Source organism: Vicugna pacos, chromosome 35 (genome assembly GCF_048564905.1).
Source record: "Vicugna pacos chromosome 35, VicPac4, whole genome shotgun sequence".
Classification (NCBI taxonomy): domain Eukaryota; kingdom Metazoa; phylum Chordata; class Mammalia; order Artiodactyla; family Camelidae; genus Vicugna; species Vicugna pacos.
This window is the reverse complement of record NC_133021.1, coordinates 27,338,023-27,355,758: the sequence shown is the minus strand read 5'-3', so window position 1 is coordinate 27,355,758 and position 17,736 is coordinate 27,338,023. Positions and strand designations below refer to the sequence as shown.

At 34.5% G+C, this 17,736-nt stretch overlaps 1 protein-coding gene across 1 annotated transcript in view; it reads left to right on the top strand.

The window, feature by feature from the left end:
• Positions 1–17,736, top strand: part of MALRD1 (MAM and LDL receptor class A domain containing 1) — a 355,452-nt gene that overhangs the window by 95,941 nt on the left and 241,775 nt on the right. Inside the window, exons 13-14 of the mRNA XM_072955135.1 lie at positions 8,367–8,614; positions 12,316–12,607. Coding sequence (XP_072811236.1) covers positions 8,367–8,614; positions 12,316–12,607 — 540 coding nt within the window. The remainder of the gene's footprint in view (positions 1–8,366; positions 8,615–12,315; positions 12,608–17,736) is intronic.

Sequence of the window (17,736 nt, the reverse complement as noted above, 5' to 3'; positions counted from 1 at the left end):
GTCTTAACAATATTATACACTAAAAATTTTGGTAAGGGGGGTAGACCTCAGTTAAGTGTTCTTATCATAAGAAAGAGAGAGAGGAAGGGAGGGAGGGAGACAGTCATTAGTGGGAGTTAAAACTAGTTGCTAAAATAGTTGATAAGGGCAGCATATTTTCATAGTCTCCTGTATTGGCATACAAATTGATAATTATTTAAGGAAAGACAGTTACTTTTTAGTGAAGAGATGTGACTGATTCCACCTTAACCAGTCATTCAAAGTAAGTGTGAAGGATATTAGGACAAGTTAGTATCATGCCTCCTAATTCTGTGTTCAAGAAGGATCCATGATCACTTGTGTGGTACTCCTGCTAGAACACATAACCTGAATCTAATCATAAGGTTTCCTCAAACAAACCCAGATTGAAATCCTTTCTAAAATGAGTGGCCTGTCCTCATGGACTATATCCAGGCAAAGGAAGAAAAAGAAAGAACTCTTGCAGATAAGAAAATAAGATTCATGGCAACTAAATGCAATGTGTGATCTTTGATTGGATCCTGAACCAAGGGAAAAAGATCACTATATAAAGGACTTATGTAGGACATCTGACAAATTTAAATATGAACTGTGGATTAGATACTAGTATTACTGTCAAATTTTGTGATTTTGTGATTTTTGCCATGGTTATACAAGAAAATATCCTTGATTATATGAAAGAAACATAGAAGTGCTGATAAAATGGTACTGTATCTCGTTTTTCACATCCTTCTGAAAAATGCATCTATAGATATGCATATACATATATAGATAGAACAAATGGAGCAAATGCAAACATTTGAAAATTTAAAGAGTACCTGGAAAATACTTCTATTGTTCTTGCAGCTTTTCTATAAGTTTGAAGTTATTTCAAAATAAAACATTTTAAAGAATACAGTCATATTAAGAAAATCAGGAGAAATAAAATACTAACTTGGAAAACAGAAAACAATTCAAATGTAAATACAAGAGTATATTATTTTTAAAAGTAGACAAAATACTGATTTTTTAATTTATAAAATGGAGGAAAACACAGATTAATGTAGGTGTGCTAAAGAATTAATAAGCATTTGGAGACCAATAACTGTGCTCATTTGACAATGTCAATGAAATAGTTAATTTTTTTGGAAGAAAAATGACCAAAATTAACTAATGAAGCAGAAAGCCTGAATAGGACATTATCAGATAAAGTTATCAACCAATGTCCAATTTTGTCTCCTGGGGTAGATACCCCTGAGTTTTTATCAAATTTTAATAAACTGATAATGCTCAAAGAAACTTTCAACCATATGAAATCATAGAATTTATTTTATGAAGCTAATATATCACTGATAATGAAGCTTCCAAAAATTAGAAAATTAAGAAAAACTATAGTTTGAACTCTCTGTGAATATAAATGTGCAAAAACTTACAATGCTAGCAAGCTAACTTCAGTAATGTAATAATTATATTATACGCTTTGAGATGAGCATCTTACGTTTTAAGAATACTTCAATATAAGAGACTGTTAATTTAACCAAGTCACAAGAAACTGATAGGTGCTGAAAATATTTGTTTAAATTTAGCAATCATTTCTTATAATATACATACACTAGTGTTACTTTAACATGTTAAAAATAGTCTATCAATTGAAGAAGGGAGCAATGGAAGGAAGTATTTCCATTAAAATCAAGATCATGTCAAGAATATCCACTCCTACTATTACTTTTTATACTCTTCTTTTGGTTCTTGTCACTATGTAAGACATAAAATTAAAAAAACCACCAAATTATATTTATTTTCTTTTTTATTGAGTTGTAATTGACATATAACATGTTAGTTTCAGGTGTACAACACAATGATTCAATATTTGTATATTTTGTATATATTTTCATATTTTATACTTATAAAGATATTGATCGATTGAAAATGATAGCATTTAGAAAGTGAGAAGCTGGTGTGATTGATGACATAGCTGCAGACAGGTGATCATTTTCTTCCTGGTGGCACACCTGTCTGGCACTGGCATTAATTACTCCATGAAATGCCAGGAGATGGCATCTGCACAGAAGACTGCTGAAATAGTGGCAAATGCAATTCTGAGCTGCTCCTTCGTACCACAGTGCTGTGAAATTCAAACAACTTATACCTACTTGTGTTTTCCCCACTGCTATGTTAGAATTAAACTTTCCTATCTTCAAAACTCTAGTAAATATCAAAAGCAAAATATGATTTACATTATAGAGATTCACATAGCAATATCTGTATGATTTTTTTTAAACAAACGTGTTTTTCAGCAACACACATGATTTCTTTATACAAATGGCCTTTCTAGATGCTGGTCTGTGTGGGAATCTGGTCCTCATGGGCTGCTAAATTTTCCAACAGAAGTGCAACTGAATTACTTCATTTTTTATTCTTAACCAGGACAAGAGTTCCGACTATAAGCAAGATGGTGAGTTGGGGTTCATTATTATTTTAGTGAGATATACCCCCCAGTCCTTTGAGAGGGTACTTAAGAGAACGTTAGCAACCTGAACTAAAAGAGACCGTAGGAATTACAGTCTATTTGGGGACAGAGTAAATTTTGAAAATAGTTTCACATGTAAATTTTAAAATTAAGTTAGCAATTGAAGAGAAAATGCCATCCTGCTTATTTGGTGACAGAAATGATGACAGAAAAAATTCTCTATCTTTGAAAATATTAGAAATCAGTGTTAGCCTTATTGACAAATGAAGCCATTTTAAAAATCATATTGGTCCTGATGCTTTCTTAAGTTTGTCATTTTAAAGTTCTCTTGAAAACTACAAGTGATTCTTTTAAGCCATTCTTCATTGTTCGAAAAATTTCTTGCTGGGCGGTATGATAATTCCATCTTAGTAGTCTGAAACACTCCAAAAATAGTATAGGAACAATGGTAAAACCTATGTAATTTTTTAAATGGAAGTGAATTGATTTACAATGTTAGTTTCAGGTGTACAGCAAAGGAATTCAGTTATATATATACATACAATATAATTTTAATATTCCCCAACTTAACTACAAAGAGCATAGAGTTTACCTTGTGTATTTAAACACTTTTATCTGAACTATGCTAACTGTAAGAATATGTCCATAAATAAACAGATTTTTGATACCTCAACCAGGTTGAAAATTCCTAAAAAGTCCTGTGTAACAAAATAGAGTAGATTCTTTATCCAGGAATTTCTGTGGCTTCAGGCAGAATGTTTACCTGCCATCCTTTGTCCTGTGCACTGAAAGTAGGTACCTGAGAGTTTTGACAGCAGAATCATTTTGCTCTCATTTTGATAAAATTGACTAAAAATATTTGAGCAATTGTTCAAATGTGTTTTAAATCTGTGTTTAAATACACCTTGACCTGTTGCAACTTAGATTCTTCTCAAGTATTTTAGTTTTGGACACTGTTTCACATATAATTACGATTTTGCACAATTTCACTTTCAGTTGCAATATTCAAACAGAACTTAATAGAGAATCACTGTTATCACATAATCCTAAGCGGTACTTTTTTTTAACTTATCAAATTAATCACTCATTGGCTTTATGCTGCATCATATCTGTTTACTTAAAAATAAATAATATGAAAAGTATCCTAAATATATGATTTTATAAGATATGAGTCCTTAAAAACATGCTCAGTTTTAGAACATCTTCATTAACACTGTTAGCTTTATAATTTACCAGGAGAATTATAAAAAGGCAATTGTGTAATTCCTACCATCCGGTTCTGTATTTGAGGAGCTCAGAAATTAACAACAACTTGTCAAAATAACAAGCAGCTCATACAACTTAATAAGAAAAAAAAACAACCCAATCCAAAAATGGATAAAAGACCTAAACAAGCAATTCTCCAAGGAAGAAATACAAATGATCAATAGGCACATGAAAAAATGCTCAATATCACTAATTATCAGAGAAATGCAAATCAAAACTACAGTGAGTTATCACTTCACACAAGTCAGAATGGACATCATTCAAAAGTCCACAAATCACAAATGCTAGAGAGGCTGTGGAGAAAAGGGAATCTTCCTACACTGCTGGTGGGAATGCAGTTTGGTGCAGCCACTGTGGAAAACAGTATGGAGATTACTCAAAAGACTAGGAGTATGCTTACCATATGACCCAGGAATCCCGCTCCTGGGCATATATCCAGAAGGAACCCCACTTCAAAAAGACACCTGCACCCCAATGTTCATAGCAGCAGTATTTACAGTAGCCAAGACATGGGAACAGCCTAAATGTGCATCAACAGATGACTGGATAAAGAAGAAGTGGTATATTTATACAATGGAATACTATTCAGCCATCAGAAAGAGAACATAACACCATTTGCAGCAACATGGATGTTCCTGGAGAATGTCATTGTAAGTGAAGTAAGCCAGAAAAAAAATACCATATGAGATCGCTCATATGTGGAATCAAAAAAAAAAAAAAAACATAAATACAAAACAGAAACAGGCTTATAGACATAGAACACAAACTTATGGTTGCCAAGGGGGAGAGGAGTGGGAAGGGATAGACGGGAAGTTCAAAATTTGTAGATACTGACAGGCAAATGTAGAATAGATAAACAAGATTGTACTGTATAGCTCAGAGAGACATATAGAAGATCTTGTGGTAGCTCACAGAGAAAAAAATGTGACATTGAATTTATTATGTTTATGTATAACTGAAAAATTGTGCTCTACACTGGAATTTGAGTATGTTTCTGTTTTGTATTTATGTTCTTTTTTATTTTAGATTCCACATGTAAGTGATATCATATGGTATTTTATTTACAAAACTTATTTACAAAACAGAAACAGACTCACAGACAGAAAACAAACTTATGGTGACCGGGGGTGGGGAAGGGGTTGGGAAGGGATAAATTGAGAGTTTGAGATTTGTAGATACTAATATATATAAAATAGATACACAACTAGTTCATACTGTATAGCACAGGGAACTATATTCAATATCTTGTAGTAACCTATGGTGAAAAAAACATGAAAACAAATCTGTATGTGTTCGTATGTGACTGAAGCATTGTGCTCTATACTAGAAATTGATGCAACAATGTAAATTGACTATACTTCAAGAAAAAGGTAAAAAAAAGTTACTACATTTGATTACAATCACAGGTCTTTGGAGACTGTGTGACCTGTGATTCATTGCAGGGTGTACTGTAGACATCTTTCCATGTTATCCATGGTTTTCCATACATCTGTATAACACTATATTATTCTTTTTACTAGCTACATAATAATCCTTTCATCATATTCTTTATAATGATCTAAACCACTCTTTAAAACATAAGTGAACTATAAAACACAAATGATGACTAATACAAGAAAGTACTAAAAAGCACTTGGAGGATTATAGATTCACATAGCTAACTTTCATTTCTAAAAGGAGCAAGTTGGTTCTTTTTGTTTTTTAAACTCATCATCACTTTTAGTAAGAATCTTTTGACTCTCCACTATGAAAAATGAGGAGATTCTTACACTAAAATTGCCCTGAAACCTCCAGCAGCCAGTTGTTCTTTTTTTTCAGTTGTTCTTTACTCTGTTAGTTTTTTAACATTGTAACATTTTTATTCTCTAAGCACCATTCAGATGGATGCTTTTAGTCCTAATGGCAGTTTATTTTTGAATTGTTTGTCTTGACTGGTCACTTGGTTGGTTGAATGTAGCCATTGAGCAAGTCTGCAGCTCCTGCTTCCCTTCTCCAAAGTGTGTCTCTTGGGTGCTCTGTTCACTTTCTTGCTTGAGAATTGCCCGTTAGCTTTATTTTTATTTTACTTATTTTTTGAGAGAGGGAGGGAATTAGGTTTACTTACTTATGTTTAGAGGAGGCACTGAGGACTGAACCCAAGACCTTGTGCATGCTAAGCCTGTGCTCTACACTTGAGTTATATCCTCCCCCATTAGCTTTATTTTTAAACAGCAACTTGGCTGATTATAGTAGCTTCAGTTCACATGTATTTTTCCCCTTGCACTTTGTAGACATTGCTTCTGCGGTCTTATGGCATCAAGTATTGATTGCTATGAAGAAATCTGAGGCAAAAAACAAATGTCCCTTTTATTACAGTATCTTGGTTTTACTTGGAGATCTACAGGATTCTTAGTCATTGAACTTCAGAAACGTTAATTCTTAGGCTTCACATTTTTAGCTGTTTTAATAGTTTTCTCTTATTCTGTGTGCCTTTGTATTATTTTCCTCCATTCTGTATTACTGTACTATTGGAAAATCATCTACCTTTAATATTATTGCTTTACTCCTTTACTTAGAAGTACTTTAATAAAAATCAAGCTTTTAGTAAAAAAAGTATGTATATATAGGAAATCTGAATTGTACTAGCAACTACCTTTGTCTAATTTAACTCTACCTCAATCCTCAGTAAACACATTCTTCTCAAGTGTGAATGGAATGTTCACCCAAAATGATCACATTCTATGGCACAAAACAAGTCTCAATAAATATCAAAGGATTAAATGTTAGAGGATGTGATCTGGTATCATACCATAATTAAGTGATGTATCAATAATAATGTATAGCTATAAAATTGTCACAGTTTTGACACTTAAATAACTCACTGAAAAATAATGCATTCCAAGAAGAAATTATAGGCGTGAAGAGGAAAGTATTTCAAAATGGGTGATAATTAAAATTCACAGATGAACAAAAAATGGTTGCAGTTACTGCTGAATGAGCTGTGAAAGGTAATCAATAATGTTAAGCTTTTATATTACAAAGAAAAGAAATTGTAAAGTCATTGATCTGAGTACAAATAAAAATACTAGATATTAAAACAAAAGGAGAATATTAAAAAGGCCAAAATTATTTATTTGAAAGATTAATAAATGTAGTAAATCCCTGAATAAACTGATTAAACTGAAAGCAGAAAACAATTTATTAATGTCAGGAATCAAAGTAAATATCACTACCAACCCTACTGACATTAAAAGCATAGTAAGGAAGAACTATTATAAATAATAACTTCATTCTAAAAAAAATTCAACCGCTTGGAAGAAATGAGCAAAAACTTAAAAAGGCCCAAACTGAAACAAATCTAAATAAGATTATATCTGTTATTTATAGTAAAACATTTCCCACAAAGTCATACGTTAAGAAAGGAGGGGAAAAAATGAAATAATATAAAATGATCAGTTGAAACCAGAAAAGGGCAGAAAAATAGAAGACAAAAATACAAACAAAGAATAAGGGCAAATAGGAAACAGTAACAAATATGGTAGATATTAATCCACATTTATCAATAATTACTGTGAATGACAGTGGTCTAAATGCACCAGTTAAAAGACAGATTGTCAGACTGAATAAAAAAATAAGACTCAGCTACATGTTGTCTGCAGGAAACCCACTTTGAAATTAAGATACTTACAGATGAAAGTAAATATATGAGGAATATATATGCCATGCTTACATTAATCGAAAGAAAGCAAGAGTGGCTGTTTTAATTTCAGACAGAACAGGCTTCAGTGCAAGGAATGTTACCTGGTATAAATAACGGTATTACACAACAGTAAAGGGTCATTTCTCCAAGAAGACAGGACCGTCCCTATTGTGGCTGTACCTAATGACAGAATGTCAACCTGTGTGAGACAGAAACTTACAGAACTACAAAGAGAAGATAAGAATCCGTATTACAGTTGGAGATTTCCACACCCTACCTTCAGAAAAGGATAGATCCAGCATGCGGAAAATCAGTGAGGACATAGTTGAACCCCCGAATTCTAACTATTCTGGAATGGAAGGAAAACCTAAGCAGTGTTAATAATAAAGTATTTTTAAATACCCGGGAAATACTTGTTATTTAATGCAGCTTACCATACTTCATTTCTGCAACTGATTATAATAAATTAAGTCAGATCATTATAGTTTTAACCTTACTTTTCTGTTTCACAATTTTCTTATCTCTAAAATGAATGTATGTTTTAAAAAATAATTACATTGATTAGTAACTTTTGCTTTAGGCAGCATTTCCCAAGCCAGAATAATAAACTTCCTAAATTCCCTACTAAAATCTAAGAAGCAAGGATGAGAAGAGAGAAGAAATATATTACCTTGACCAAATAGGTGTTTGGAGGAAATGTGTGTAATGCAAAAATATTTTCTCACCCATTTTGACTTTGAGACCAGACTTATAGAGAAATGAACTTACATAAGCCGTGGAAGTAGTTGTGTGTGACAAACTGAAATGTTCTGTTCTCGTATTACTATCAGGATAATATTGTAATACGGTTTTGAATAGTACATGATGTTGCAGGATCACTGTAATTCTGGATCATCTGCTTTAGCCACTAATTTCCTCTTTGTCTTCCACCATGAATTGGAAAATGTTTTCCAGGTACCTCCAGTGGGTGCTGTGATTTTGAATTTGACCTTTGTTCCTGGGAGCAGGAGCAGGATGATGACTTGGACTGGAATCTGAAGGCCAGCAGCATCCCTGCTATGGGCACAGAGCCAGCTGCTGACCACACCTTGCGAAATTCATCTGGTCACTACATCTTTATAAAGAGCTTGTTCCCTCAGCAGCGCATGATAGCAGCCAGAATTTCAAGCCCAGTCATAAGTGGAAGAAGCAAAAACTGCAAGGTATGGAAAAATGCAGGAAAGTATTACGAGCAATTTCTGATAGAGTCAAAGACATAAAATGGAATGGTCAGAACCAGACCAAAAAATGAGTTTGAATGAGTTCATCTTGGAATATGTGAGGGAGGGAGAAAGTGAACTAAGGATGACAGGTAAGGATTGTCAGAGCTGTTGAAAGAATGCATGCTGTGGATAAAGTCCATCAATGCTGGAATTTTGGAAAGCACTGGAAAATGTCATGATTATTATCCATAACCATGGATAGAAGAAAAGAAGGGAAATATTGGTTGCTTTCACTCAAAGACTTTATTCCTTAATGAATTTATGGGAATTTCAGCATCAGAAAGAGAAACAATAAAAGTAATATACAGTTAAATATTTCCAAAAAGTAATACTAGTCGTAGTTGGCACCATGATACCTTCATGGGAAAGGAAGGACTGAAATTGACCCATTAAAAAGTAGACTTTGTAGAACCAAGAAGAAAAAATGATTTGACCGTTGTCCTGTGGGAATCTGAAGAAAACATTTGTGACGTGTTGAACATACACATTTTTTTAATGAATCTTTATGTGATAACTGTGTATTTGCAAGGTCCTTCACTTTCCTTTACTGTTTTCATGGTCCTCTGTTTCTATTCCCCAAAGGATTCAAGTCAGCTAGACTAGGAGCTAAATTTAACTTTACATATGAACTAAGCACTCGGAGATGACTTCACAGAATCTTGCTTCTGAGAGATTGATGAGTGAATAAATGTGCCATTTATTTATATTTGCAGCGAGAAATGCAATCACCGTAAGATCTGAATGCATGGATTCTGACTGATGTATTCCTTTACGTCTGAACAGTGAAGGGAAAGTAAATTACACCTAGAAAGTTGCTAGCAGATCAAAGTATCAGGCTGGGAGACAATAACATGATTTAAATCTGTATTGTCTTCAAATTATAATATTCTTGTGTCCCTGTCTCCACAGCAGAGAGCGAGCCCTAAGCCCGGGAAGGAGACATTAAATCTTTGCTCAGGGACTCCCCAGCAGTACCTGTACTTGTTATGGGTGTTTTGTATGCCCCATCTGCATCCTGCCATTGTCACAGTCTTGATACATGTTGAACCTTTAGTTTGTCTTAGGAGCTTTCCTGTCTCATCTTAAATTGATTTCATTGTTGAACTCTCAGGGACTGATCTCATCTCTCTTCCCTCTTCAGGCACATTTGATAGATTTTTTGCAAGAAAGTGACACAGTCAGATCTGAGTTTGAGAGACGTAACTGAGTACTCCAGGATGGATATATAGCAAATCATACAAAATTATATTAAACTTTAGTTTGGCAAATAGTTGCGTTTTAATCAAATATATTTTTGATGTCTTCCAAGTTATTCAATATTTGCCTAAAAATACAACCCTAACACACCAGAATTTGTATGTGTTGAGTCCGTATCTATAAATCTATCTCTATACCTCCAAAGGTAGTCTGAAATTTGCAAATCTGTTCTAGTCTTAGAAAGCTAGTTAAAAATTGAAAATGAAATGTGTAAAATTCCAGTTCCTCTGAGAATATTCAGAAGACTTTTTTTTTTATACTGTAGTAACTAAGGATTTCATTCATCTCTATTTTTCCCTGGTCCCAGAACTATAGTTCCCACTGTTTTAAACATCTGTGTGAGAATAATGAAGTATGTCTAGAAGAAATGTTAAAAAATTAATGATAAATGGTTCATTTTATAAATATTTATGATATAGATTGAATACAAAGAAGTGAGGAAAGGTCATGCTGGAAATGATTGGGTCTCTCATTATAAAAATAGGTTTATCAGGTCAGCAGAGTGACCTTGACCTTGTCACTTGACCTTGTGGAATACCTTCAGGCAGAAAAAAAAAAGTCACATTGGAGATTTTTCTTCCTTTGGGGGAGGGTGAGGTGTAGGGAAGAATGCAGACACGAATGAGGGAAGAGATCAAATCTCTGAGTAACTTTGAAATTTCTAGTGAAAATACCTCTTTAGAAGAATTCGGTACTTAACAGATTTTATTCACTCCTGCTGCCCTGTGACTGGGTAGCGTTGTTATCAAGTGTTCTCTGAAGAATTGGAGTGGTTAGATGTTTGCATGTTAACCAGATGGCATCCTTCAAAAAAATGGCCTCAAGAAGATAAAAAAGTGTTTACTGTGGGGGAGGGTGTAGCTCAAGTGGTAGAGCGCATGCTTAGCATACACAGGGTCCTGGGTTCAATCCCCAGTACCTCCTCTAAAAATAAATAGGTAAAACCTAATAACTTCCCCTGCCAAAAAAAAAAAAGTTGAAAAAAAAAAGAAGTGTTTACTGTGACATAAATCATATGCCTTATGATTTCTGCACATATAAGACAAAACAAGGCAGAACTCAGCCTGTGACTGCAGGGGGTCCAGAGAGACATGTGCTGTGCCTTTTGGGTCATTTTCTCTCTTGCCTGTTGACACTGCTCCAGAGCCTGGCCTCTCACCCTTTTTATTTCTTACCGTGTGCCACCCAGATTTGACCAGTCCTCCCCGGACAAGTCACAGTGGTCGTAGAGCTCATGTTTTCCAACATTAATGGGTTAATCAATAGAAGAACCATTTTTCGATCATGGAATAATACTTGAAGATTTCATCAGCTAGGAAATTTGCATGGAGTCACTTCAGTGGCCTCCTGATTCTGGATGCCCTTTGAAGTGTATATGGCCTATATTGTTCAATCACATTCTTTACCCTTTATTTTTATTTATTTCTTTGGAAAGTATTCTCCATATTTATTTCCACAAATGTCAGATCTCCATTCTTTACCCTTTAAACAAGTTCACTTTTCTTTCTCTGGAATTTAGTTAATATCCATGAATGCTAATGTTTCTGAAGTGTCATTTTCCTGTGTGAAGATCACCCACCATTCCTGTTTCCCCTCATTCATAAAAATAAGAAGACAAAAGCTTAAAAACACTCTGAGTTCCTGTTGTTCCTACTCATACTCTTCCTCCTCCTAGAATTTCCCCTGACCCTCTCCGTCTGTGTAACAATCACTGAACATCTGGTACATTCCCTCTTTGTAATGTTGAAATGTTAATCCCTGGAATTGCTTTTATTACTTTTTGCTTGGGGGAAAAACTCCCAAGTCTGCTTTTCTAAAGTATTTCAAGTAAAATTTTAGAAATTGCTATTCTGGTGGCTTTGCTATATATAGTAGAGCCCTGAGGATCTTGTCAAACCGAAAATGTGTTTCAAGTGCACGGATGTGTTCGAATCATCAATAGGACACTCTGCTCTTTGAAAGAAAATGATTGAAGTTTCATGAGATTGGAAATGATTTTCTTTAGTACCTGATACTTCTTAATCGTGAAGAGTCTTCATATATAACACATAACTTTTTAATGATATTTTTATTCCTTTGGATTTTAAGAGTTTATGGAGGAATCCTACTTCTGTAAGTCACAGGAAGGCAGTAAACGCTGCTCATTTTTTCAACTGAATTTCTATTTGATCCTTTCTATACCATCTTTCATATATTGTAACATGTGATTTAAGGTTGGCCCAACTTCATGCATTGGTGGAGGACTCCTGGGGCAATGGAACATACAGATCTAGATTTTTCCTTCTGGAATCTGTTAATAAAGGAGAGGGCAATAGGATATAATTGAAAACAAGACGGAATTGATTGTATGAATTAATTTATAATATTCCTCTGCTTGGTTACAGATCATTTTTCATTATCACATGTATGGAAATGGCATTGGAGCCCTCACTTTGATCCAGGTATCAGTCTCTAACCAAACGAAGGTCCTGCTTAACCTCACTGTAGAACAAGGCAATTTCTGGCAGCGGGAGGAGCTATCACTGTCTGGTGATGAAGACTTCCAACTCAAGTTTGAAGGCAGAGTTGGGAAAGGCCATGGTGGTGACATTGCACTGGATGACATCGTGCTTACAAAGAACTGTCTATCATCCCATCACATCAAGAAAGAAGAGCTCTCAGTGCCTCTTCCAACAGGTACATTTTAATTTGTTTGTTTGGTGTTTTTACAGAGTAGAAGGTGGCAAGGAAGGAAATGGAAAAGAAGTGACAGAAACACCTAGGAAATCATGGTTTTCATAAAGAGAAACTCTTTTTGCATCTAGAAAGTTGTCTTTTAAGTCTTTACTTCTAAAATTGTCTTCCAGTATTTTCTCCAAGCTATTTACCAGTTCCTGAGTTCTTAGTTTAGTCAACTTCTTAGGTCAATAAAATAAGACCCCTTTTCCTTTCAGTCTGAAGCAGAATTCAATCCTTAACAAATATCAGTTCACTCTGAGTTAAATATAAGAATATCAAGAACAGACTATTTCAGTTTTAATTAGATGTTACTGTGGTTACATTGTTTACTTTATTCTTTTTAGACCCCTGGACATTCCCATTTGAAGAGTTGAGTTTATGTATTTAAATAATTTAGATAATTGAATATGTGCATCCACTCTTTTCGCCTAAAATTTCCTTTGGCAATTTGTCTAAAGAATTCTATTAAAATGTTGAGTTGGTCGATGTTCAGTGTAATACATACAGTGACGTTGTAAGAAGTGGAAATAGTAAGTAGCAGTAATTCATAGAATATGTTAGAGATGTGAGATGAAAATAAATGGGGTATGTTTTATTAAGACAAAAAAGAGCAAATTTTATCAGCTGATAATACGTCACATATTAATATTTAAGCCATGGGTTTAGTGTTGCCATTCCTTTTGTATCTAAATTATATTTCACAATTAACAAAAACAAGTACTTTAGGGAAAATGAACTAATTTTAGCTTTTAACGTGGTGGATTTGCGCTGACTTTTAACGTGGTGGGTGAATGGGGAGTATTTCTGTTTCTGCTTTAACTTCCTCATTCATTTCGAAAGGAGTGTTTTAAACTGGTTAGAGACAGTTTCCGATGAATGTTTCCCCACTGATGAATAGTTAAGCCAGGCTCTTTACCTTGGGTTTCCAGCGCTGTATGGAATCATACAGAGGAAAGCAGACGTTGAAATTGAAGACTGTTGAGGAATAAGTATACCTGTGTGAATTTAATGTGAAAGCATTTCAGACACGTCACACTGATCTACGTCCTTGAGAAAGGCTTTGCCTTCTGTTCTGTGTGGGTTTCCTGGCAGCCACTAATTCTTGTGCAGATCTGCCTTTTGACTAGTAAATGTTGATCATAATAAGAGGTAATCTCATAGCATCCAAGTAGTGAGGGAGCAAAAGTTTTATGTTGAACCATTTCAAACTTTAAAGAACAGCTACTTTGGGATATCAGAGGACCAAACCAATCTCACTGCAAATTTTAAATTCTTAAATCTGTGAAATCTGAAATAAAGTTACTTAAGGAAAAAAAAAAGGCTTCCAAAAGGGAAATTTTAAAATATGTACATTTAAGTGGTACAAATTAGATATTAATTATAAAATTAAGGACATGTATTAATATCACTAGAGTTCTTTGTATATACTTACGATATTTGAGGTGTTCTATTATAATTTTTGATGAATAGAAAATAAAAGAATCTCTGCTCAGTATGGTAAAGGAGACCAGGAAAAAATATTTCAAATAACTCTATAGTACATTGGGTATAATTAAGTGCCAGGAAAATATATGTATAAAACTTTAGGAGGATGCAAAGAGGATAAAACATCCAGTCAAGGGTAGCTGATTTGAGGCTGCTGTACAGGGTGGGCAGGAATTTGGAACCACACTTGGAGCTCATAAGGAAGGAAAGATCCCCTCAGTTTGAAGGGCAGGGAGACCAAGTGGGAGCAGTGGGGCTGTACAGTGAATGTGGTGGGAGTGCACTGCGGGCAGACCCCGAGGTCAGAGACACAGCCGAGACCATGTCTTGAAGACTGTGGGCGTGGACTGTGGGCGGTAGTTTGACTGAAGCAGGCACTTGAGATACTGTCCTTTGTACAGCTAACCTGGGCCTGAGCTGGGAGCTGCACTGGGACCGCCTTGAGTGTTAATTTGGTTTTGTTTTTTTCCCAAAATGCACATACACTGAACGTATATTGAACGGTCTTAGAGAACAAGCCCACAAAAAAAAGAAAGAATGAATTAACACAAAATGAGCCAAAAAGAGAAACCGTATTTATTCATAGAAGGTGTGATAACTGGTAGGGATGTCTGCAGTAGAAAGGTTCCAAGCAAAGTCAAACAAAACAAATGAACAAACAAAAAACAACAACAAAAAAAAACCCAAATCAAAACTGAAAAACAAACAAAAAAACCCAAATGACTTTATTTATATTATTAGGAGCACTCTGAAAATTGAGGCAAAATAATTTAATGTTTTCACAGCTATGTCAGCTGTGATACTTACATTCAAAAGCAGCAAATGCGAACAGAATGCTTATGGTGTTAACATTCCTATAAACGACTTGATGTACCTTTAATTGTGTGTCCAGAAATTATAAGTATATGCCTTTCTTTTGGTAAAAGCAAAAAGCTGAACATTTTTAGACTCAAAGTGTGAAGTGATTCAGAAAAACTATGACTTCACTGTGAGCACAAAGAACTCAGTTGGAGTCTCTGACATTTTAAAGGAAGTACACATACATGGATGTAAGTATATACATAAATATTTGTACATACTGGGGGCAGTATCTTGAACAAATGAACAGAAAAAGCCAAACTGCTTTTTTTGATCTTCATGAAAGTGGGTGCAGGAGAATTCAGCGATATCATGGATGTTTAAGAGAAGTTTAATGTGAGTCACAAATATAAGCCACATGTGTGATTTTATATTTGCTAGCAGTTACGTTTTTAAAAAATGAAGTTAATTTTTATAATATATGTGTGTTAACTCACTATGTCAAAGCATTATCATTTAAACACAAAAGCAGTGTGATAATAAGATATTTTATATTCTTGTTTCCGTACTAAATCTTTAAATCCAGTGTATATTTTATACCTGCAACACATCTTCATTCAGATAGCCACATTTTGAATGTTCAGTAGCCACTCATGGCGGCTACCCTAGTCAGCCCAGGAGATGAAATGAATACTGTAGGTCATTTTCAGGTCTGTCCCTGACAATGGGGTTCCATTAGTCAGGGTAAAATTTGTGAATTCCGAAGAATGTAAATTGTGTTCTTATTTAAATAGAAGCACAGAAAAATACTGCATACCCCCAAGCTAAATGGAAAAGCAAAGTTACCATGTTCTAGTGGACTAGGTACTAATTCCAGATTCTTCTTTCTAGCTATGTGTTGTACATCTTCTCTGAGACTCCATTTCCTTGTCTGTAAAGCAGAGAGAGCCTATTTCTTAGGTCCTTAGGCCCTTAAAAATAAAATGAGGTAATCAGCTATATAATTTCCCTGGTCTCAGGTCTGGTATGTGGTAGATATTTATTCAATAAAAATCACATCCTCTGACATGATCCTCTATTTTGGGCATCTTTGCCAGTGTTCTCTAGATGGTGTAGACTTTCAAGAGTAAGCCTCTATTATTTGCATTTTATTAAGAATATATTTCCAACATGTGTTTCAGCAAAGTTACCTTTCTTGCGGAGGTCACAAGCATGTGATTATTTTATATACATTATAAACATTCAGTCTTATCTATTGAAAAATCTCTTTCACTCAGTATTTTTGATATCATGAATGATGTGTAATGGATGTGTGTATCTTTGAAATGCTGAATGTTTCTCAATAGTGTAAAAACACTTAACTCAGGACTTTCGCAGATTGAAGGAGAGTAAATAGCATTATGTTCTACAAGCTGTGGCTACATCCATTGAACTTTGGGAAATAACTTTAGTTCACACACACTTTTCATCTCTATTCACATGCGTAGGCTAACAACGCTTGTCAAGGACAGCTTAAAATAGGAAACACGAGAAGAGGCAAAAACATACATATTTAGGGAGATGCTTTTGAACTGAATCTGAAATCAGCGATTCTAATCAGTCAAATAAGACCCAGAGCTTTATTAGCAAAAGTAATATTAAGTTATTATTGCATCTCTAGAAGTTACATTTAAGAGCTTATTTTAATGGCAATTTTGTTAATTGCTAAATGATGATGGATAAAAATAATTGTTTAATGAATTTTAATAAGGAAAAGACAACCAAGATTCCTCTTCTAAATGTTCATATGCAAATTTAGCCAGTATCATAGTCTCTGTGTTATTGGCAGAAATTTAATAAACATTTTAAGTGTAATAAAGACAGGGATCAAGTATTAATTTGTGTGTGTGTGTGTGTGTGTGTGTGTGTGTGCGTGTGAGTTTTAAATCCTCCCAGTAATTTCCAAATATGAGTTATACAACAAATATATTTTGGAATATAACATGACAATCAAGTTTTGCTTAAAAAAATGCATGTAAGGCAATGGGGGCTGAGTGGATTAGCTTCTCTTTAAGGTCAAGTATGTCCCTGAAATTCTTGGCGGTACTTTCAAAGGCTGGTACCCACTCATGAGGATACTGGCATAGCAACTAAGAGTCCTGAGGTGGGGAGATCTGTCTGATTGTAGTTGACGCTCTAATTTAGTGAACTGTTTTATACTATTATTTTATACTATATATTTATATGCATATATACTGTTTGCACTATATATGCATAGTGCAAAGTGTGTGTGTTTGAAGTTTAAAGAGATAGATGAAATTGGACTTTTGCCCTGCTTACTGCCTCTGTATTGTCATCTGATCTACTTAACTTCTCTAATTCTTACCTTTCTTACCTGTAAAAATGGGACTATTTGAATCTATGTCTGAGTGGTTTGAAAAATAATTGACATAATATACAGTATGTTTTAAATGGTAGTTGGTAGACAGTCGGTGTTTAGTTAATGTAATTTCCTTTTTTTCTCCCACCTCTCTTCTTCTCTGCTGGGAGATTATGAAATTAAACTGTACATAAATTGAAATTTCTTAAAATCATATTGTATACTTGCTGTTTTTCCTGCATCTTGTCCCATTCATTGCTTAAAGCAAGGGTTCAGACCTTCCTTACCCCTCCCTTTCCCTTTGAAGAAATTGCTCTCACAAAGCCCCAAAATGCTAAATTCGCTAGTTTCACTTATTATTCATAATACGTGATGGAGAGGAAGGAAATGGTACCGAGATTCACAGAATTTGGTGACTTGCATGTGACGTGGGTAGGGAAGAGGG